We start from the raw sequence: 23,567 nt of genomic DNA on the forward strand, positions 1-23,567 counted from the left end.
ATTCTACTATTACCTTAGTGATGCTATCTGCCAAGTTTGGTGAAAATCCATCATAGATCATGCTTTCAAGAACAGACAAATCCCCTCCTTCCCCTCACCCCAATAATTTTAAACCTGGATCCGCCATAATCACGCATGAAATTTCAGTCATCAATGTCTTCAGAGCACCAACCTAGCTCTATTTTTTTTTTTCGATTCGAAGGAAGAAGATTAAAAAAAAAATCCAGAGTTTAGGGACTCAGAGGCTTCAACTATCCCCCCTTCGGCGGTGGAGGGTGGGGCTCATTTTAAGAAATTTAGATCATATTACCATATATGCTATCTGCCAAGTTTGGTGAAAATCCGTCGCAGATTTTTTTTTTCAAGAAGATGCAGAAAAAGTGGAAAATCCCCATCCTCCCCTCATCCCCCCCCCCCAGTGCACCCCTGAATCCGACATAATCAAACATGAAATTGCATTTTTAGTCATTAATGTCTTCGTAGCGCTAACTAAGCTCTATCTTTTTCAATTCCTAAGTTTAGGGACTCGAGGCTTAACTCCTCCCCCCCCCCCCCGTCGGCAAGGGGGGGGGGGGTGAGGCTTAAAGAAATATTCTTTGCCTGCATTACGTTTGTATAGCAGGCAAATGTTGTTTGTTCGTTAATGTATTCATGCTTACGCATTCCGTTGGAGTCAGAGAATCGGACGTATGGCTTGTCAGCGTACTTTGGGGTTTTGAATGTTGGGCATATAGTGGCGTTAACGTGTGTAGCAAATCATTCTAGCTTGCATTTTCACCACGACCAGTTTAATTCATTTTAATAATTCGGTATTAATGTATGCTCCTTAATGTGCCACAAGGTTTTCCAGAGTTTTTTGCTCATTGAGTTTTATCTCTGTTTTTTTTTTTACCCTGGGCTTATTAGGGGTTTATTTTCGCCAATACACAATTGTGTCATATTACATGTTGAAAGCGAACACAAATGCATCGTGTCGTTATATGCATTATACTGATAATAAACGACCGGCTCTAGTCGTCGTGCAAGCCATTCCTTAATATACTGATGTATATGTTTTCATATATGTACTTATCGTTGTGCTTCTGTGAGGTTAAGGAGAGGTATAAAGGAAATTTTTAAGTGTGAGTTGTGTTTGTAAGATGCTGAAGTTATATAACAGACTTAAGATCATATCGCCACAAAGATAGATGCTATATGCCAAATTTATGGTGAAAATCCGTTGTGAGGTTTACAAGAAAATAACAACGGTAAAGAATCATGAGCAGTCTTAATTGTTAGACATCGAGGTCATCCATATACCGTCGGTACGTAATACCGTTGAAGTAGTAGGCCCCTACCTACAAGTGATTTTAACATTTCACGGCAGCGTTTTCACATTACCCGGCAAAGTTGAACGTTTTTAGATTTACCGTTGATGCAATTTTTGAGATTTTTACATTTCCCTGCGTTTTCACAAATCCCGGCGAGACTTTTTCTATGAATCTCGGCGTTACTACAAATCTCGGCTCCACACGCCCCAATGCCCCTTCACTCAATAACCATTTCAAAATTCATTACATCCCTTTCCTGAGTATAACATTATGAACGTGATACACGAGTACGCCAGCGACCAAAGTTCAACTCACAGCCATTTTCCCTTGACTAGACGTAAACAAATACTCGATCTTGAAAATGAACGTGAAACCGACTTTTCAACCTTTCAACCCGCACTTCCAGATGTCCAGGGTAAAATATGGCTAAACCCCATAAAATCAGAAAGCTGAAGTAAGCTTATATACTCAGTAAAGTATTTTCGGCTTGATGAATGCACTTCCAAACGCCTGGTGCAAAGGTTTACACTCGAACGGCAATTTCATGAGCAATGAGGTCAAGACGTTGAACAGCAGTGGATTCGTGTCGATGATCATGATGGAGGCTGCCAAAGCAGTGCTCGTGTTTTGCAAAGATCTACTCCAGCAGGAGGCCGAGTGGTTCCAGGCCGCCTCTCTCCCGGTAAAAATCGCTCTGAGTAGCGCTGGTGTTTTGACTGCCACTTACGGAGTGTACTATGCGTGGTTCTTTAGTGGCGTACGACGTGTGAGGAGCAGCGTTCGTTTGGATGGCAAGACAGTTATCATTACTGGTAAATCAATATTCCATGTGATATATGAAGTCCATCATAGACCTAGACTAATGCTAGAGATAGAAACAACCAGTGTAAAAATATTACTCAGTATAATCCGTGTTAAGCATTGTTAACTAAGTAAAATGTGAACAATAGATAGTTGTAAATAATGAAATTATTTCGAGAATAAACCGTTTAAACATTTATGGTTTAGTGAGAAAAATAGAGATATCTCCACATATTATTTTAGGCTTTATTGCGAATATTTTAGGCTTTATTGCGAATATTTTATATGATAGGATGTTTTCTGATACAACTGAACTACACTATCATCAAATGTGATAATTCAAACATTTTTACAATCAGTGCTCCTAATGATTAACGATTTACCTTAAACACACAAACTCGACCTCCAAACGACTACATAAAAGAAGCTTTGCCTTGAGAGTTTAGATAAGGGAATGTTGAAGTTGCAGCATATGGCATGATCATAAGTCATTATACAGACATAATCTGCAATGATAGGCTTTACGACCACATGCAGATGCCTCATGAAGAAGACATTTTCATTTCGAGGAACCCCAGTGACAAACAGATTTTCAGACTTTTACATTTGAACAACTACAAATAAGTAATACTGAGTACAGAGTTTAAGAATTTATAGTGACTGTGGTGAGGAATGAATATTGATAATGTTTTCAAAATTTGTATCAAATTGCAATGAACAAGGATGATGACATGGCAGCCTCACCATAATGCATGAGTTGGGACTCAAGGAAGCAGAACAAAGGAAGAAAGCATGCATAGATCCTACACTGGTCATTGTTGGTGAACTTGTTAAGCAAGCAGCGTTGTAATGGAATTACACTGCTTACATTTCTGAAATATGTGAGGCTCCCATGTCATCAACACTGTTCAGTGTAATTAAAGATTTTCAGATGATTGATTTCTCTGCTATGAAGGGCCACAATAAATTCAACAAGTCTATTCATGGAGCTGTTGATTTATGCGCTACATATGATGTGAAATTGTGAAAATCGGTAGGAATGCTCCTTTAATTATAGGCCCTGTTTATACCACTCAACCTTTCATTTGTATTCATGAGCGAACCTTTGATCCGTGCCACTTCAAGATTGAACTCCGCGGACCTGTATTGTGCAAAATGGAATGCACTTCCCTGAGGCAGAGTTAACTTCCATGTTTCCTTGCAGTGTCTTTTGTTAGTCACAATATATGACCAACACGGAGACAAAAAAGTTATGCTCAGTCATGTGGAAGGTGCATTCCAACGTCTTTTGTTAAACATTGTAGGCCCCTACTTTATAGCAAAGAGGCAGATGAGATCATGAGCAGAATATTGCAGAGTTTTGTGGGCGTATCCAAGCAATTTTGAAGAAAAATAGGAAAAAATATATTATAAGGTATTTAAAGATGTCAAGATGCAGACTTTATTCATTTCGCCACGTAAGTGATGTTGAGGGATATCATGCCTCAACACAAATCAACATGCATCTGCGTGACGTATAGGTCCTTTAAGACGAAACTTACATGGTAAAGTGGCTGAGCTTTAAAATGACTTTTGAACCGTAAAAGATTGATTAGGTATTATAGATACCGGTTGCAACCCATCAGTGTATTGAACGAAGTATAAACATCACGCTATAAAAGCAAACCAAATTGGACAGTATAGGTTCTACATTATATGCGGTCAGATAACATACACACTATTACTGTATCCTCCACAGCGAAACAGCTCAGTATCATTTCTTTCAAGTAGATTTAAGTAATAATGGTCAAGTGGCCACGTCCGGAATATTCCGGACGTGGCCACTTGACCATTATTACCTAAATCTACTTGAAAGAAATGATCGGATACTGAGTTGTTTCGCTATGGAGGATACAGAGCCATTTACCTCATGGCAATTTTGAAATTCAGAAAAAAAAAATGGAGTAGAGTCTTTACACGAGACTATGACCCAGACGCATTATCTGATCATTCACCTTTCAAACTCCAATGGAGTGCCTGTACATGTTTTTTCAGCAATCAATTCAACAAACCATGCACCATTATGCTTGCTTCTAAAGTCGGAGCGTACGATCACTTGCCCCCGCACCCCCCTCCGAAAGGAATTTTACATTTTCTTGCTCGGAATAGGGTCTAAGGGGAAAATCCAGTCCAATACAGAGCGTATTAAAAAAAGGTAATCCAACTTTACAGGGCTACCATTTTGTATATCAGCTGTGGAAGCGCAATATTAGTTGTGATGAAAGGGGAACTCTTCCTCTTTCCATTGATATCCAATTATGTTGACAAATGTCATGCATGGCTGAGCACATGCACTTTAAATATAACAATGATAAATTGCACTTTTTCCAAGTTTGCGAGTTATTGTGAAGGATCAATGCATGTCTCACTGCATGGATGAGATCTGTCGATGAAAGTGACCAAATAGGCCAGCCTGTACGAATGCAGGTTTGTGTTGAGGGTTCTTGTGTTTAGGGTTTGTCCAAGCATTTTATGGTTCCTAACCTTTAACATGGCCACCTGTCCGATAACTTCGTCACTCCCACAAAGGGCGAACCCACACAGTTCGTTTTTCTCCGTTCATATTCAACACGCAGCTTGCAGTGACAAATCATGTCTTGATAATGAAGAAAGAAAATGGATAGCTTAGCCTTTATGGGGAAATCGAGTTATCGACAACGTGGCCATGTTGAAGGTTATGAACCATGAAAGATTAGAAGAAACCCTAAACACGAAACTGCAATTGTGCAGGCTGTTCAGAAGATTTAGCCACTTTCATTAACAGCTCTAAGCACATTCTTTTGCCGTTTATCATCCTACTCGTGTTGACCTCAGGTCCATCAGGCAAGGCAAATTGCGATTTTTAGCGCATTCCGACGCCAATTAGCAACTACAGTTGTATTAGCATGGCCAAGCCCAGAGTTTTCTTCGACATTACTGCCGATAAACAGGCCGTCGGTAGAGTGGTTATGGAGTTGCGGCCTGATGTCGTGCCTAAGACAACAGAAAACTTCCGTGCACTGTGCACTGGTGAGAAGGGCTTTGGCTTCAAGGGCTCCTCCTTCCACCGTATCATTCCGGGCTTCATGTGCCAGGGAGGCGATTTCACCCGTGGTAACGGAACTGGTGGAAAGAGCATCTATGGCGAGAAGTTTGCTGATGAGAACTTCAGCCTGAAACACACTGGTCCTGGAATCCTGTCCATGGTCTACGCTGGTCCCAACACCAATGGCTCCCAGTTCTTCATCTGCACAGCGAAGACCACATTGTTGGATGGAAAGCATGTGCATGGTGTTTGGATCTGTGGTTGAAGAAATGGATGTCGTCAAGAAAATGGAGGGATACGGTAGTGACAGTGGCAAAACCTCCAAGAAGATCACCATCGCTGACTGTGGTCAGCTGTAGAAAGCCCTTTTTTTCAGCACCAGTCATTTTATCCTATAGAGACTGGTAGTAGGGTCCGTAAGTGTCAGAGAAGGTGATTTGTATTGTGGTATGTGTATTATGTTTGCATCTAGAGACTGTCAAGAGAAATCTGTGTAGAATCACTCAGTGTAAAACATGTGTAACTTGATGTCCATGGTGACTGATTTCAATGGGTTGTAAGTACAATTCATACATTCATTCAATTCAATATGTCACATGTCAAGCCAGCAGTTTTTTTTTATTGTCTAAATTAGAAGTGGAAAAAAAAGGATATGTGTCTTTAAGACCATTATTAATATTTTTTATTTGTAGCACATTTCTCTTACAGTCATGGCAAAACAGTATGTACTTGTCTCTGTTATATTACATAATTATGTTGCATGAGATGTATATGGATCATACTGACACATGGTAGACCGAGTAACTGTAGTTGACTATGACAGATTTTAAGATTGCTATTGTGAGAGGATTATGTACCTGTGCATCTTGATCTGTAATTTTGAGAATTTGATATCACACCTGTAGCTGCAATTTCAGTTTATGTACAACAATTTAAAGGCTCATCTTCTGTGAAGATGCTTCATGTATGTTTACAGAACTTGCGCAGATATGCAAAAAATAAATCATGCTTGAGAATACATCATCAGGTCTCCATCACCTAATATCTGGTGATTATGACTTTCCCTTGTGGCTAACAACCATTAAGCTAAGTGACATACACAGATTACATAGGAGTATCTAATCTCTCCTTACTGATGAATTACATTTAACATTTTGCTACATAGTAGTAAAACTATGTTCTTGTGCCCTTTGGGGTATGTTGGGTCTTTAGTGTGTTCTGTGTTAGTTCTGCAGTGTACAAATTCTTTCTCTTCTCTCAGAGCTAGCAGTCAATGGTGTGTTTGTATTTTTGTATCACTAGTAGTCACTGAAATGTGTCAGGCTATTGGCTCAAAAATAGTTACACTGTATGTCCCTCTCATTTGCAAAAGGTAATGAATAAAGACTGATAATATTTAAAAAGTTTCCCCCTAAAAAAAAAAAAAAAAACAGTTCTCATCCACGCAGTAAGTCAGGCATTGCCCTTCACAATAACACGCAACAATTTGTCATTGCTGTATTTAACCCTAACTAGGCCGGGCTATCTTTAGGTAGATGATAGAGCCGGGGGGGCTCCCAGGCCCCCCTCCCCTCCAGAGCTCGGCCGTCGACCGCGCGATCGCGACGAAAATTGGCACACACATTGCATATGACGTAATCTAAAGTACCATGAATTTTTTTTATTTATCATTTATGCTAAATTATGCTAATTTATGCATAATGATGCATGAAATCAGACAATTTGGTATAAATCACTAAATAAAGCTCAAAACGGGCACTTTTTTGTCTAAATATTTTTTTAATGTCCTTAGCAAATATAAGAGAAAAAAAAATTGTGCCATCAGAAAAAATTTCTTAAGTATTTCATTGTTTTTTGAATTTCTTATGTATTTCCTTGTTTTTTCGACTTTGTTTTTCATTGTTTTTTTTTGATGAAATTTGTCCGCGACATTGTTCCGAACAAGAAAATATGTTATTAATTGATTTTAATCGATAAAACCCCAAAATAATTATACTTTTATGAAATTTGCATCTAAGCACAGTTTGCATTGAAATTGTACACGAATTCACGTTTTTGAGCAATTTTTGGTCTGACATGCACGGACATATTTATGCGCAACTTCGGAACCGAGCGCCCGGGCATCGCAAATTTGGTGTCAAACAATGCGGGAGACTCAAAGGAAAAAGGTCATGAAACTCAGCGGCGATAGCTTTTCGCGATAGCGATACTCGGCGCGCGGAACGTCGACGGGGGGGGGGGGGGGGGCCTCGGAGGCCCCCCCCCCCCCCCCCTCCGGCCTAGTTAGGGTTAGAGTACATGACACTGTGTTCAGTCATGCATGACGTTTGTCAACATAATTAGGTATCGATGGAAAGAGGAAGAGTGTCCCTTTCCTTACACTCAAACTTGCGCTTTCCATAGCTGATAATTATTAATAGTAGCCCTCCAAATTTGGATTACTTTTTTTTTTCTGATACGTACTGTATAAGTTAGCCTGACAAGAAAGAGTAAAATATTACAAGTTCAACAGTAAAATCCAATCGAAACCGAGTGAAAACTAAGGAAGTTATGACATTTTGCAGTTTCGCTAATTTTTTAGGAAACAGTTCTTGAACGGTCAATATGAATATGCAAATGGCAAAGTGAGCATATCATCCCCTCACAACTTGGCATATAGTTTGTACATATATAAAAAGTTTGACATTTCCAGTTTTTCATTCAAACGCAGTTATGTCCAAGGCTCAAATCCTGGTATATCTAACTGATCATCATTCTAAAGATATTCAACTAGGAATAGCATTATCATATGTTTCAGATTTCAATGACAGAAATAGTGGATTTTCGTCATTTTTTTTTCTGTACACAATCAAAGGAAAATCTGTAGGTTATGGCATTGTTAGCTCATAAAACTCATTTGCAGGTTCATATCCACTGTACAAGAACTGTTTTGCAGAAATTAGCAAAACTTCAAAATGTCACAGTTTCCTTTTTTTCTTCCAATTTCAGTTAAATTTTTTCCGTTTTTCCGTTGACCCTTTTTATCAGACTGGATTTTCTTCCTTTTTTTAAGCGAATTGCTGGAATTTGCAGGGAAGCACTTGTGTGTTACATGCGGGTACAGATAAAAATCAGACCGAATCTCTTATGAACGATACTCGCCATCATGTCAGAACACCAACATTGTTTAACCTCATTCGCCCTACTCGTAATAATGATAATGATGATAATAACAATAATAATAATGATAATGATAATAATAAGAAGAAGAAGACGAAGAATAAGAAGAATAGGTTTATAGCGCTTAGTACTGCCGTTTAAGCGCATGCTCGTACTCCTCTTTACTTTAGGTGTTAGGAAAAAAAATTCCACTTTTCATCCTTAACAATATATCAGTAACACTGACATTGATATAAGCAATAGCTGAATAGTGTCCAATTTTGTAGGAGGTAATTTAAAAATGATAGTATAAATCAGTTTCATTAAATTCCAGATTTAGTTTTGAGTTAGGTGTCAGATTTTGCTGTGTTTTCAACCCTCTGTACAAAATTTTTGAATTTTGCACAGGGGTCAATAATGTGTATGGGAGTGTGTGGTTAACACCCTGACAATGGTCCTGAACAATGGCCAGGGTTGAAATGCTCTATTACGTATTCATGAGAAATTCCGCTACCACAGCTAGTCTTTATTCATCCTGACATTAATGTAGTGTATTGTCCAGAGAAGAGTCCAGAAGCCTAGTCAGCTGAGCTCTGAAAGGGCGGTATCCGTGGTATTCATGTCTATTGTTCAGGGCCATTGTGAGCACACACTCACATACACATCATTTTTGTTCTTGAGTAAAGTTCAAAGTTGTACAGAGGGTTCAAATTTTACCAAAATCTGGAACTCAACTTTAAGATTAATCATGGATTTAACAAAACTGATTCATTCTCTCATATTCAAATCACCTCCGACTAAATTGTACACTATTCAGCTATTTCTCATATCAGTGACAGTGTTATCTGATATGTATTGTACGGAAGATGTTCATCATCCTGGTAGAAACTAAAGGAAATAGAGCTGATCTTTTGTCCCACGAAGCAAGGTAAACACAAAAGAATGAATACGACGTTTCGGCCGCGAAATCTTCGTCGAAATCTTCGTCTGGCAAAGTAGACCTACTTTGCCAGACGAAGGCCAGCAGATTTCGCGGCCGAAACGTCGTTGATTCATTCTTTCGTGTTTACCTCGCTTCCGGGGACAAAAGATCAGCTTTATTTCCTGATATATATTTTAGAACTATTATACAAGGATCAAAGGTGGGAAATGTTTGTTTGTTTGTTTTTTTGTTGTTGTTTTTTTTTTGTTAACACCTAGCACTTTACACAGTTCTCACATTCAGTCATGTGATATTCGTATCACTCGCAATGCATGGGAAGATTTGTCTATGATTACTAGGGGATGAACGAGAAGCACTTGGTTTCACAGACAGCTTCTGTATATAAACTTACAGGATTTGCGTTTGATACTAAATCATGAAAAGAAAGATCTTTTTACATATCCTAATGTTCTTTTTCGATGAATTACACAACGAATCAACTGTTTACATTCGGGTAATTAATAACGTCGTGCTCTGGAACAGCACAGTATAACCTGAAAATATGAACATCCGTTTTCTCAAATATCCTGTCTTGAATGTTCAATTCTGTAGGCTTTATTTGCCTAATGTCCAGCTAACTGAGCCTAAGTTGGCGTAGTTTCGAGCTCTTGGGCTGTATGAATCGTGGGCTGCATGACTCATGGACCTTTTTTCTTTTCCAATGTGGCGTTCGTGGGCTTTTTCCCCCTCCTCCCAGGTGCCAATGCTGGCATCGGACGCGAGACGGCCGTTGACCTAGCCACCCGAGGGGCGCGGGTTATCATGGCTTGTCGCAACCCGACCAAAGCCCAAGCAGCTCTGGCAGAAGTCCGCCAGAGATCAGGAAGCGACAACGTGGTCTTCAAACAGGTGGATACGTCTGACCTCAAGTCGGTTCGAGCTTTCGCTGATCAGATCTTGAAGGAGGAGGACCGACTCGATATCCTCATCAACAATGCAGGTGATTGAAAAATTCTTTTATTTGCTTGGCTCATTATTGACCTCAACGTAGGCATTGTCACTCTATTGGCAGTCGCAACCAACTTCATCAAAATAACTTTTTTTAAAGTTCTTACATTATTAATCAAATAAAGACTTTTTTCGATTAAGAAATATTTCAATTTTTTAGTTCTTCATCTGTCAAACATCATTGAAACCAGAAATACTTCTACCAGTACTTTATTACATAAGATGATAATGATTGTTGGAATTCGGACCGATATACACGTCTTGATGATTATGCGCTTGAACAATAGAAAGGAATAGAAGCAAGACTTAATTCGATTAGTCAACCCATCCAGGTATCGGCGGAGCAAGGATGATGTTGACACCAGAGGGCTTTGAGCTGGTCATGGCGACCAACCACGTGGGTCACTTTCTTCTCACCATGACACTGACTGACCTGCTAAAAAAGAGTGCCCCCAGTCGGATTATCAACGTCTCGTCGCTCGCTCATACGTGGTACACTGATCAGCCTGGAATGGAATTCAGCAACAAATCGGGTGCAGGTTAGAAACAAACTGATCTAACCCTTCGGGCCAAATTCATGAAGGTGGTATAATCTTGTCCATGGTTTAAACCATGGACAAAGACCGTAGTTTGGGGTTTTTTATGGGGAGCCAAGTGTCGCATTGCTTACTTCTATACGAAATCAGTCATTTCGTAACGCCCGGGATAGGCCATGCGAAACTTGGCACCCGATAAAAAACTATGGTCTTTGTCCATGGTTTAAACCATGGACAAGATTCTACCACCCTCGTGAATTCGGGCTACACAGATTGACCAAAATTTTATTCATCTTTATGCAAATTGTCTCATTACGCATATCCAGGATTTCTTATCAATGACGTTTTGCTCCATCTATCTCTCAATGGTTCTACTCTCGAGTTCGCCCATAGGGGAGAACTGACAGACTACACTCGGCGCTTTATGAAGGACGATATTTCCAATTGGAAAGAAATTTTGATTTCACCCTCAACAAATCAAAAGATTGAAAGACTGAATTTTGTTCGTTTATTTGATTTGACCCGTTTTCGTTTTAGGGAAAAAAGCACAGCCAGAAAAGCACATACCAGTCTCAAAACGACTTGCCTAAACTTTTCAACGCTTACTTTTGTAACTGAGAAGAATGACATGAACAGTTTTGTTGAAACAGGTGAACAGCCTTTGTTACAGCAAAAAAAAAAAAAAAAAAAAAAAATATATATATATATATATGTTACAAAAATAGCAAACAAACAAGATGGATAATGTAGATAATACTTACGCTACAAAATGAAATACTTCTATACTACATGATGTAGGTTTGCGCAGTGATTTTCAGACAGTTATTTCTCCTCGATATTCTCCATATTATTTTTTCAGATTTGATATCACCAGCGTATATGGAGAAAGAAATACCACAGATTGTCCTTCAATTACGCTAGCCATTATAATCTCGAAACAGTAACTTGTAGCTTATATTTTAATGCAACCCTTACAAAGATTTCTTTCTTTGTTCGTTTTCATGTGTGTCTCACAGGGTTAGATGGCATTCAATTTTACATCAGAAGCAAACTGGCCAATGTCATTTTTTCCAAAGAGTTAGGGCGCCGCCTAGTGGGCACTGGTGTTTCAGCTTACTCGCTGCACCCAGGAGCCATATACACCAGCATCTGGCCGACAGACAAGCTGTGGCTGTATTACTTCCTGCGACCACTTTTATGGTGAGTGTGATGTTGGGGTAAGCTGACGGTATTCAGGATCGAGCAATGCTTTCACCTTTTGTAGATTTTTTTTCTGTTGTCATATATCTGATAGTCATGCATCGTCAACGTGTCATATAGGCAAGAGTGTCTATATCGTGAAAATGTTTGGCTTTATTGTGTGCCTTCGTGCGTATACGGCCGTTGAGAAGTGGAGTGAAAATCAGCACAAAGCATCCACACACGCGCGCGCGCGCAAAAAAAATAAATAAATAATTGATCCTGGTCCAAAAACCAGTCGGCAACTGGTACTGGTTCCAGTTAATTCCAGTTAAGGCAACTTGTTTCAATATGGACAGAGGAATATGTGACTACAATCAACTAGTATCAAGGGGTATCCACTCATCTGGTATCAGCTGGTATCCGTTCAATTTTAATCAATGGGTATGAACGGGAATCAACTGGGATCCAGTTGACAAAATTATTTTGTGCTGAATTATGTTGATGTATGGGTGTTTACCAGAATGTACAATGTCAAGTAGGCCTACATCTATAGGCTTAGCCTACATAGTCATCCTATATACTGTACCTTGCGGTTGAAGTTTGACTCAACAACCCTCATGGGGTATGGGAATACAAGACTAATTGCAAATTATTATGTACGAAATAGAATAATGTCAAATAAAATTTAACATACCAACATACATGTATAACACAAATGTATGCAAGATATCAGCATATCAAATACAATTTGCATAAAAGTATGTTATGAATAATCCTATATACAAATGTAAATCTATTTCTAGAAAATAACGAACAATGCAGGCACTGCCTGATGCAAATCATACAATGGATACATAGAATATACCAAATCAAACGAAATAATAAAGTATAAAGTAACTAATGAAAAAAGGACATTATTGCTTGACAAAACCTCGAGATATTCGACAAAGTCTTTTTCTTAGTGGAGTTAAACAATTTTATTGATCGTATTTAAATGTGTTAGGATATTTCCTATATTACTTCTTGAGAAATGTTTTACGTTCCGTCTTAAAGAAGGGACATACAAACAAATAATGGAATGACTCACCAATATCGTTTTTAGAACAATGAGTACACAGACGTTCAATTCTTGGAATGTCTTTGCAACGCCCAGACACTATTGGAAGCCTGAGGCAACCTAATTTCTACCTCGGATATCGCATTCATTTATATAGGGGCATTTAGTTGTAATGCTTTAATGCGTTACAGTTCGTTATTCCGAAGGTTCGTTATTCCGAAGGTTCTTTAGTCCGAAGGTTCGTTTTTCCGAAGATTCATTATTCCGAAGGTTCGTTAATCCGAAAATGACACAAAGCTCGTTAATCTGAAGGTTCGTTACGGACCCTATTTCATTTCGGATCAACGAACCTTCGGAACAACGAACCCTATTTCATTTTCGGGTAAACGAGCCTTCGGAATAGCAAACCCTATTTTATTTTCGGATTAACGAACCTTCGGAATAACGCCACAAATGTTCGGATTAACGAACCCTTTTTCATTTTCGGATTAACGAACCTCTAGGTATAGGGAATTTGTGTGTTTCGGATTAACGAACCTTTGGAATAACCAACAGCACCCTTTAAGCCATGGTTGCCAAGTAGATTACACTTTTATTATAAAAATATGGCAATACCGCCGCGCAAAAGGTACGATATGATTGTGAATATCACGGCATTACATGAATATTATTTCTAATACATTTCAAAGTTTATTGCAAAATCATTATTATATCATATTAAATTTAACCATCTTTTATCTAATTTTACGAATAGAATTTGAATAGCGTATGAATATTCATGAGCAATAGAACCAGTGGAAACCAATAGAAACCAACTGGGATCAACTGGATCAACTGCAACTCCACTGTTAGTTACTGAGTTTTAATATGGAATGAAATGATAAGCAAGTCCAGTCACGTACATGGGTTTCAAGTGTCATCTAACCGTTTGCATACAAATTGATTACACACATGCACATACAAACACACACAAACTGGTCTCAATACAGTTGGTCAGTTGAAGTGTCAGCTGATTTCAGTTGGTACCAGTTGAATTTAGTTATGAGTCCAAGTTTAATCATTCTAAATGTTTTTGCTTTGTTTTATGTTTTTTTAAACGATACCAGCTGGTATGAAATTCCCGAGCTTGGTCCAAAGTGTATTAACTGGAGTCAACTAAAATCCAAAATTTGGTCCAAGTTTGTTTCAGCTTGCTACAAAATTTTTTAACTGGAGGCAACTGCAGTGTAGTATGCTTTTAGGGCAGCGTGGGATTATTCCACTTCTTTCATCTGGAGTCAACTACTGAAGGCATCTGGCACATGCTGCCAGATTCGTGAACTGAATTCAAAAAGTAGACTTCAACTGGCACCAAGTAAAACTCGAACTGGCATCTGCTGGTACCAGTAAAACCTCAACTGGTATCAGCAGGCACACATTAAGGCTTCAACTGGTATCAATCACTGTACCAGTTAGACTTCAACTGGTATCATTTGGTACCAAAACCACTTCAGCTTGTATCAACTTATACCAGTAAACTTCAATTGGCGTCACCTGGTACACAGCGAGACTTGAACTGGTATCAACTGGCCATCAAGACTTTCACTGGTGTCAACTGGCGAGCAGTCCAGTCAACTGCAACTGGTATAAACTGGTACCAGCATAACTTCAACTGGTACCAGTAATTGAAACCAGTTAAGACCAGTCAAAACCAGTATAAAGACCAGTTAAAATGTTAATTGGTTTCTACTGGTTTCTACTGGTTTTTTCGACCTGGGGGAAGCCCTAGCAAAATGTTGAGGGATGTTAAGCTTCGCTTTATTTTTAACAAGATATATTAGCAGGAACCACGTGTCATAGAGGTTATGACCTCATGAGCTCACAAATATTCCATTGGCTTATACCTGAATCTTCTCGAAATTTCTCTTTAGGTATAACATAAAAAAACATTTTTTTTTTGTTGCTCCTGTAGTAAGCTAACAGTGATCATGTGTGTCTTTTGAAAGGGCTTGAGATGCTTAGACCCCGTTTACAGTGCGAGGCTCGGCCGCGGCTTGGCCGCGGCCGAGCCCGCCTTCATTTCAGTGTAAACGCGCAAAAGGCCAAATGCGGGGCCAAAATTGGCCGCGCATTTGGCCACGCTCTGGAGGTGGTCTCGGCCGCGGCTGAGACGCGGCCGAGCCTGGCCTTTTCTCAGTGTAAACCATAGAGCTCTACATACAGCAGCTGCTCTATGGTGTAAACGCAAACTGGGCCAAATGCGCGGCCAATTTTAGTCTGGCTTCCAAACCCTCTGCCCGTACTATTTCGTAATTCAGGATATTAACCCCCTCAACGTCGAAAACTAGTATAGTTTAAGGTAGTTTTGTCCTGCAAAGGATTTTTCCTTCGGCAAAGGCCTTTGCCCGAACGGCGACTTCGTCGCCACGGAATCCAGTTGGCAAAGGGTCTGAAAACCAGATTATACCAAATTGCGTTTGTTTACAAGCAGAGCGCCACTACGACAAAATATTGAAAGGTTTGAATTAAACGCGCGGCCGAGCCCGGCAGTGTAAAGGGACAAAAATGCGGGGCTCGGCCCCGCAATTAAGGCCGGGCTCGGCTCGGCTCGGCCCAACCCCGCACTGAAAACGTTGTCTCTGTCCTTAACCAAAAGTCCTGAATACATTTTCTTTTTATAGTGTTGTTCCTAAACGAATGGGGAAGTTGAGAGTCAATTACATCATGATCTTAGGTAATTTGCATAATGTTCAAATTCATGAAATTCTTCCGTCGAGATATTTTCATTGCAACTGATTGACGAATTGCCCTACATCGACATAAATAAGCACTGAATTGATCCTCCTAGCTGATCCTGATCAGGTCGTAGGTTCGAATCCTGCTCGAATACATATTGTATGTACGCCCAAGATTTGTTTGTTTGTTTTTTTTTATCATGGCTACTACTAAAACACTGATCAATTCAGTGCTTATTTACGTCGATGTAGGGCAATTTGTCAATCAGTTGCAATTGCATAATGTTGTTTGCAACTAATATCACATGTTTAGTAAAAACGGGTGAAATCTCATAGTCACAGCAGGCGATATGGCTTGTTGATTACTTAAATACGGTACTCAGATATAGTAGTACAAAACACACAAATTCCAGTCTTCCAAAATTCGGATACAAATATGGTGGTGATACAAACAACAAAACAAACACACAGACACACACGCACACACACACAACAAAAGTTCAGCCTATGCTTATTATGACACCTCAACTTCCACGCATCCCAATCTCCTAACTATTCATACTATATAGTGAAATTTTAACAACTGCTTCACAATGTGGCTATAATTAAATCTTTACTCCGGTTACTGTTAAACGTTTACACCAGCTTCTTTAAAGGTCCAGTTTACCTTTGGGAGCAATGATTTTGAAAATGTTCAAGATACCACATTTGATGCATATGACAATGTGTAGGTCTGTTGTATCACAAACCATCCTACCATATCAAATTTTCACAATAAAACTTAAAATATAAGGAGATATCAGCTTTTTTTCTCAACAAACCATAACTGTAAATTAGACGGTTTAGTCTGGAAGCATTCTTATTTAATTTATTGTTCACATTTTGTGTATTCAACAATACTTAACGTCGATTATACGGATTCAAATTTTTACAGTGGTCGTTTCTATCCCTAACTCACATTTCAGAACTATTTTAAAGCACAAATGTTGGGTATTTATTTCATCTGCAAATGGTAAATTATGCCTTTAACACAACACTACTAAGAACTCCTCTGTTTTAAGTTAAATCCGTGGGTACAGTTTACGGTCGGTGTTTGATTAAAGTCCAAAGTACATTCCTCTCCGAAATAAACAAAACTCACAGTCTTATGCGGAATTTGCCTCCATGGTCATTGAACGCGAAACAATTCCCGACGTTCGCCGCGAATACCGAGTAATTTACTCAACCCCTCGTTGAGGGAGACGATTGCCCGACGTACGGTACACAAGTGGATTTTTTTTTTTCCTTTCTCGAAGTGGCCCGAGATTACATTCTCGCGAGCTGGGGTTTCGTAACTCGGGTTGTATAGATCACCCGCTATTGACCCAAGTTAACGCTGTCTAGAGTAACGAAATCACCATGCCATAAAAACTACCTAGAATCTTCCCCTCATATCATTACTACAGTTAATGGTAGACACAAATCCAAAATTTAAATAACCAGTGTAACTATCATTTTGATGCCTGCAGAAGAAAATTACATATTTTCAGATGCTTTATATAAAAACTAGTCTAAATAATATAATATACAAAACCATCTGACTCTAGTTGAGCATTTATCCTGCTTAATGCTCCCAACATTATTACAATATTAATATAAACCCTTCAGCACTTGGCCTGAAGATACGTAAGCATTATGCCAGTAACCGCCATACATACTGCCTTCTCACAAATTCAACCATCTAATTGAAACAGTACAGTGGAATAACTTCTCTGCAATTCACGTTATCACATACAATACATCATAATTCAAACTGTTTTCAAATAGCTCGCGCTATATAATTGGTTGTTTATATAATATTTCATCACTTTACCGTGCAAAGTACAGTCTCAAATATAACTCTGTGATAATTTAGTTACGGCAAAAGGATATCAAATAAAATCATTCACTTACAGTTTGTCCGATGACTAGAAGCTGCTGTCACCCGACTTCATCTCATCTGCTCAAGCCGTTACCAGCAGGCCCTAGCAGCTGCAGCTGCTGAAGACCTTAAAATATCGGTCTTGCCTTTCCAAAATCTAGGCTTCTAATGCAGGTAGTGACAAAATTTTTCTACTACTACCGTTACGCCCTTCACAAAAATTCTAAGCTACCACTGACAAACAGAAGGGAGTTATCTTCACCTGGATAGGAGCATGCCTGCGTATAAAAATCTGGCCTAGCAACAACACATTGCTGAAATTATAAAAATGCCAGGCTGCCAGTGAAAAGCAGCACTGCGCTGGGGGAGCTAAGTATTGACATAGAATAATGCTAATCATTCACCACTCTATGTGCCTTACTGGGACAATAACAACAACAATAACAGCAACATATTCTGACTTCATGGCAATAAGCCAGTTCGAAGTTCCACTTTGCGCATGAGCAGAAACACGGTCATTCGGACCAACAGGCATGTTGGTTTTTAAATTTACTGGGATAAGCATCTGTCATGTAATGATTATTCATGTAATCCTTATAAATGCTGCTTGCCAGCACATCCACCTGACAGCAAAAGTGGTATTTGGCAATATCAATAGAAAGAGATTGTCAATACATCCAATGCAAAATAATGAAATGGATGCTTTCTCAAGTGTGAATTGACAGATCATTCTGCTCATCTGGTCTACGTAAGTTTATTCTTTGTTTGATCGGGATTGATGAATCCCATAAATTGTTACGTAGAGCTTATGCATTATGTCGCTCTGAAAACGAGTGAAGTGCCCCTAACCAACTGAGAAAAAAGAAAGGTCATTCGTACCAATGTGCCCATGAGCTAACTCCGAACTAGCCTTTAAACAAGGCGACTCGCTCTGCGTGCCCCCGTATAGCGCGTTTACCCCACAAACCTGTTGGCCGGGTGGAGCGAGCCAACAGGTTTGTGGGGTAAACGCGCTATACGGGGGCACGCAGAGCGAGTCGCCTTGTTTAAAGGCTAACTCCGAACTGGCTTATAACACAATGGCTATGCATGATGGATATGAACAAAGATCAGGGGAGAAATGACTTGTAACAAAAATATTAGTACTTGCTTTTAATCTGATTTAAATCAAATTATACCTGGGCTTACCTGTTTCAGCTGCTAGATTTAAATGATATTGTACTCAATTAGTTGGTTCATTTGAACATACATTAGGCCTATGTATATGAAAAAGAAATGTAGAAAGAAAATCAATCAATGAATGCAATTTCGAGAAATGTGATAATCTGAGTTTAAGGTGTTTGACTTCAGTGAATTATACTCTGAGGTTCCAAAATGAATTCCTTATAACCGACGTTATCAGCCCTTTTCAATAACTCGCATTTTTAACGTTGGCCACGGGGAATGATTACTTATTTTTCCATTCACTGCAAAAGCACACATAGATATACTTCAAGAAAAAAAAAACTCACACGGACCAGATCAACTTTGGATAAAAGTTTACTGACATGCTAGCTGAGACAAAGTAATAGTGTGTCCTCTCACTCGGCAGTGGCTCTTTTTTAAATCAAAGAAATTACGTCTCTCTTTTTTTTTTTCTTTTTTTTTTTTGATACGTTAAAACTGTTGTTTGGCGGAAAAGGTCACCCAGTTTCTCCTTATATCATACTTTTACTATAGTAGACTTTGACATACGGTTTGACACCGCATTAATACATACAGCAAAGTCAGAAAGGTATTAGCAAAATTTTAATTTTTACCTTAAAGAAGAAATTTATAGGAAATAATATCATATAAATTGACTGTTTTCCATAATTTAATGTTATTTTGATTAATTTCTGACATAAATCATGCAATAAAGTTGTCTCTGCTTTGAATATAAGAATCTTTATTTTTACCAAATTTGAGCACTGGAAAAAGTTCGATGCGGCTACGAAAAGTGCCAAATCTGCGACGTCACTAAATGTGTATGCAACCCAGTGGGATTTACGTATCTATAGGCAAACTGTGTGCACTTTTCAGGAAATTGGTGTGTAATTTGTTGTCAATCTAGAATAAATCGTCCGCCAAAACTATATATTTACGTTGTTTGTTTGTTTGTATTCATTGGAATCATTTTTTACACCCATAAATTTACGGAAAAACAAAGTTTTAAAAGCACAAAACCTATCGTCAGCTCAAGATTCACGATTGCCGTGATCAGCTGTTCCTTCGTACAGCCACAATTTGCTGTTATTATTGGCACAACAAATCGATCATTGTGGGGGAATTGCGTATAGCTGAGGTAATCTTACATACTTATGAAGGATGATAACTAAGTCAAAGAGCTGTAATTGATTGGAAATCATTTTTACACCCATAAATTTACGGAAATACGACGTTTGAAAAGAACAAAACCTGCCGTAATCAGCTCAAGATTCGCAATTGCCGTGATCAGGTGTACGCACAACAGTACCAGCAGATTAATCGGCAGTGAAGAGGTATTCCTTGATGCCGTGATTTCAGCTTGATTCTTCTTCGAAATGGCATGATGAAGGTTTGTTAGATAAATGTGACCTTCTTTTTCTCTTGTGTGTTGGTTTAAATTCTAATTTCTACCTCAACTTGCTAAAAAAAAACAGTCTAACAAAGCGGGAAACTGCAACATTTCCGTGCTGAGCAGCAGTCACGATACACGTGTTGCATGCAAGCATGCACCGCTGCTGCAGCGATCCCCACTATACGTAGGTTGCTTGTAAACAAGGGGGTCCTCGGCGCAGTTGACCAATCGTGAACACGTATTTCGATCACGTGTCTTGGTAAGCAACAAGGCTGTTTACGCGTCTGGGAGACGATTTGCATAAACTTACGCATGTTTCAGACGAATTTATGAATGAAAGTGAGTAGCATGACATCATGTCATGACCATATTTGGAATAAGCAGAGGTAGAGCATTCTGTAGGTACCAAATGTGTCAGGGTTCATCGCAGAATATCTAAGACACGATCGCCAAAACATGCAAAAGAACAGTCATTTTCGCCAAAAGCGAAGGCGATTTGGTCTTTGGACGTAAGATTTTGGCCAACTTTTGAGATTGACATCCCACTTTTCTCTTCAAAATTCCACATTTTGTAGATTGTATTTCGAAATGTTCTTGATATCAATCAGAAACTAGAAAATGTCCCCTACAACGTGATACCAAAATGTCAATTTTGTCCCTGAGGCAGGTCATTTTTTGACCTTTTTCGGGCTGTAGCGGGAAATCACATTTCCCGAGAAGTATCGGGTTTTTGCCAGAGCGGGTCTCATAGCCGTACGGCAAATCAGCTCATACACATTTGGTGACGTCGCTCAAATCCGATGTTTCTTGTAGCGAACGGAGCTACGTGTTCATGGAAATTGGGTGTTTTTTCAATCTCAAAAACAGTTTGGGGGTAAAGTTACATCGTCTAAAAGATATCCAGTTTTGTTAACTAGCTTCTTAGCTTTCCGTAGATATCAAACTTGTCATAATTATTTCTAGATTCTCTATAAATTTTTGCTTTAAATAACTCTCTGGAACATTCTCTGAGTGAGAAGTTTGTTTACCTTTTGAAACTTTCGAATGCTTCTTTACACTTCTCTAATAATGTTGAAAAAACCAAATTATTAGGAATCACAACGACTTCATTGTGAAACTATTTGTGTGTGTGTGTGTGTGTGTGTGTGTGTGTGTGTGTGCGTGTGTGTGTGCCTGTAATGAAAACACCGTTTACAAATACAATCGCTTACGATATCTGCTCCGGAGTTTGCCTGAAATAATAGATGTTATGCCTGCTATCAGTATTCAATTTCATAGTGATTTATGGCATCAAACAGATTCATGCGATTTTTCTTTGCTCAGTGTGAACAATTCTGTTCACAGTTACAACTGCAATGTTTCAAATATATTTTGCGACGTTTGGAATAATCCATACATTGTTTACAAACAAAGGAAGGTTATCCTAAAGTGCATTAACAATAAGTGTCTTTGCTGATTGGACTGAAGAGAAGTTAGTTATATTTTTAAAGATTTTGGTATCATATTTCTTAGATAATGTATTTGATATGTCCGATGAAACACAAATATCAAATTTTACTATATCTTATGAAAAAAAAAATGGCCTTATAACAGATGATCTCAAGATCATGTACGAGCTGATGACAGATTACGTTACCATGGTTACTAGTTATCTATGCTTATTTTAACCTCCTCTGTCCTAAATTTTGTTGTTGTACCAGCACTTTACTTCGCTCAAATTATTCATGTAGGCTTTGCTTGTTGAGCGAGAAGGACGGAGCCCAGACAACGATCCACTGTGCCGTCGACGAATCGGTCACACAACATAGCGGTGGATATTTCTCAAACTGTCAGCTGGCCAAGGAGTCTGAGTTTGCCAATGATATGGCTCTTACGAAGCAGCTCTGGGATGTAAGCTGCGAAGCGACCGGCATCGACCCTAACGTACTTCAGGTCTGAGGTTTTTTCCTGTCTGACGAGCTCCACTACATCTTGTTACATGTATTCCACGTTTTTGTTGTTGTTGTTGTTGTTGTTATTCTTAGATGATCCGAGCATCCTCTCGGATCACCTTCTGTTTCTGTACGGATTCTTTCTTCTTCTTTTTCTTATTTCTCCCCAAAAGTTGTGCATCGATTAGCTCCGAAAGTCCTCTTCCTATCAAGTTCAAACTTATACCATATATGTATCGTCTCCCAAAGACGGCAATTGAACTAAAATCAAAGTGATCAGTCGACCGTAACGTCACTATGACGTCATTATATGAAAACACATTCTCAATCATATCTCATTAATGGAATGGAATTTTTCAATGAAATTTACGTCACAAGTCAAGCGCATTCTACGCATATTCTCAAAATTCATCTATACCTTAAAACGTGCGCGTACGCGCGCGTTGAAATATTTGTATGCTCAAATCGAGCTCAATTTTTTTTTTGCACACGTTTCAGACCATTTAGAGCATTTTTTGAAAAATTGAAAAAAATTTACGGACGCGTACGCGCGCGCATATACGCACGCACAGCTCATATGCAATAGAAATTTCCCGTTTTTTTACACTTATCGCCTGCCTGAAATGTCAGGGAATATGTCTACCAAGTTTCAAGTCAATCCGACTCAATATGACGTCATACGGGCCCGTCAAAGTTGAAATTCCGCGCGCGCGTCAATGGCGATATACTGTGCAACAATGCCAAAAAACCGCCAATTTTAAATCCGATTTTACTCGTCAGGATGGACGGTGACCCCCCATTTTCTTTACATATTCTGAAAGCTGATGAGTTGTACATGTCATTTCATGGGTTGGCGATGCTGGAAAAATGATTAAAAGATATCAAATTTCTTAATAAAATAAAAAGAGTAAATTTTCAAAATGACGTCATCAAATTACAAGTTCACTCAAGCGTATCTCACTTATCCTTTGCCCATTTTCACCCAGATTTCAGTATGTTGTAGCTTATGAAATGCTCTTTCATTAATATATAACAACATTTTGATTAGATGACGGCATCACCTCGTAATATTGGATTGAAAGTAATCTTGTCAAATTTGACCAGTTTACGTGTTATCTTAATGGGAGTGCAGTTTTTCTGGAAATGAAAATTGACATGACTATCTTTTTCGAGCACTAGCTCACCTATGCTTCGGTGAATTTCTCTAAGATTTTAATACGTTGTAGCTGAGATACTGGGCTATCGTGAATGTGCCCTTCATTTTTTCATACGGTATCGGGATCACGTCCAAAAACTTGGTTGAAATGTCACGTACATTATTTCATAAAATAACAACTACTTGATCAGACGCCATCTTGGGTATGTAAATTAGGGTCAAAGGTCATAAATGTTTCATCCTGTATCTTGGTGAATACATGTTCTATCT

General features: G+C 38.9%; 2 protein-coding genes across 2 annotated transcripts; both read left to right on the plus strand.

Annotated features, from left to right (window-relative positions):
* The first annotated feature begins 1,899 nt into the window (after window positions 1-1,899).
* Window positions 1,900-22,220, plus strand: LOC140243078 (retinol dehydrogenase 11-like). Its single transcript, XM_072322813.1, has 5 exons — window positions 1,900-2,122; window positions 9,993-10,235; window positions 10,576-10,782; window positions 11,796-11,979; window positions 21,941-22,220. Exons 1-5 carry the CDS (start codon window positions 1,900-1,902, stop codon window positions 22,146-22,148), a joined length of 1,065 nt encoding a protein of 354 aa, XP_072178914.1. The 3' UTR covers window positions 22,149-22,220.
* Window positions 5,035-5,876, plus strand: LOC140243079 (peptidyl-prolyl cis-trans isomerase-like). The gene is given in 2 exon segments (XM_072322815.1): window positions 5,035-5,416; window positions 5,418-5,876. Coding segments are annotated over 2 exon segments (498 nt in total). The 5' UTR covers window position 5,035; the 3' UTR covers window positions 5,535-5,876.
* Window positions 22,221-23,567: the final 1,347 nt, after the last annotated feature.

This window comes from Diadema setosum, chromosome 19 (assembly GCF_964275005.1).
Source record: "Diadema setosum chromosome 19, eeDiaSeto1, whole genome shotgun sequence".
NCBI lineage: Eukaryota > Metazoa > Echinodermata > Echinoidea > Diadematoida > Diadematidae > Diadema > Diadema setosum.

What these genes read in the sequence shown, in the direction of transcription:
- LOC140243078 (XM_072322813.1), top strand. Translation starts at nt 1,900, where the DNA reads ATGATCATGATGGAGGCTGCCAAAGCAGTGCTCGTGTTTTGCAAAGAT. An exon ending in TATCCTCATCAACAATGCAG is followed by an intron (nt 10,236 to 10,575) that starts GTGATTGAAAAA and finishes CAACCCATCCAG; the next exon opens with GTATCGGCGGAGCAAGGATG. An exon ending in CAGCAACAAATCGGGTGCAG is followed by an intron (nt 10,783 to 11,795) that starts GTTAGAAACAAA and finishes TGTGTCTCACAG; the next exon opens with GGTTAGATGGCATTCAATTT.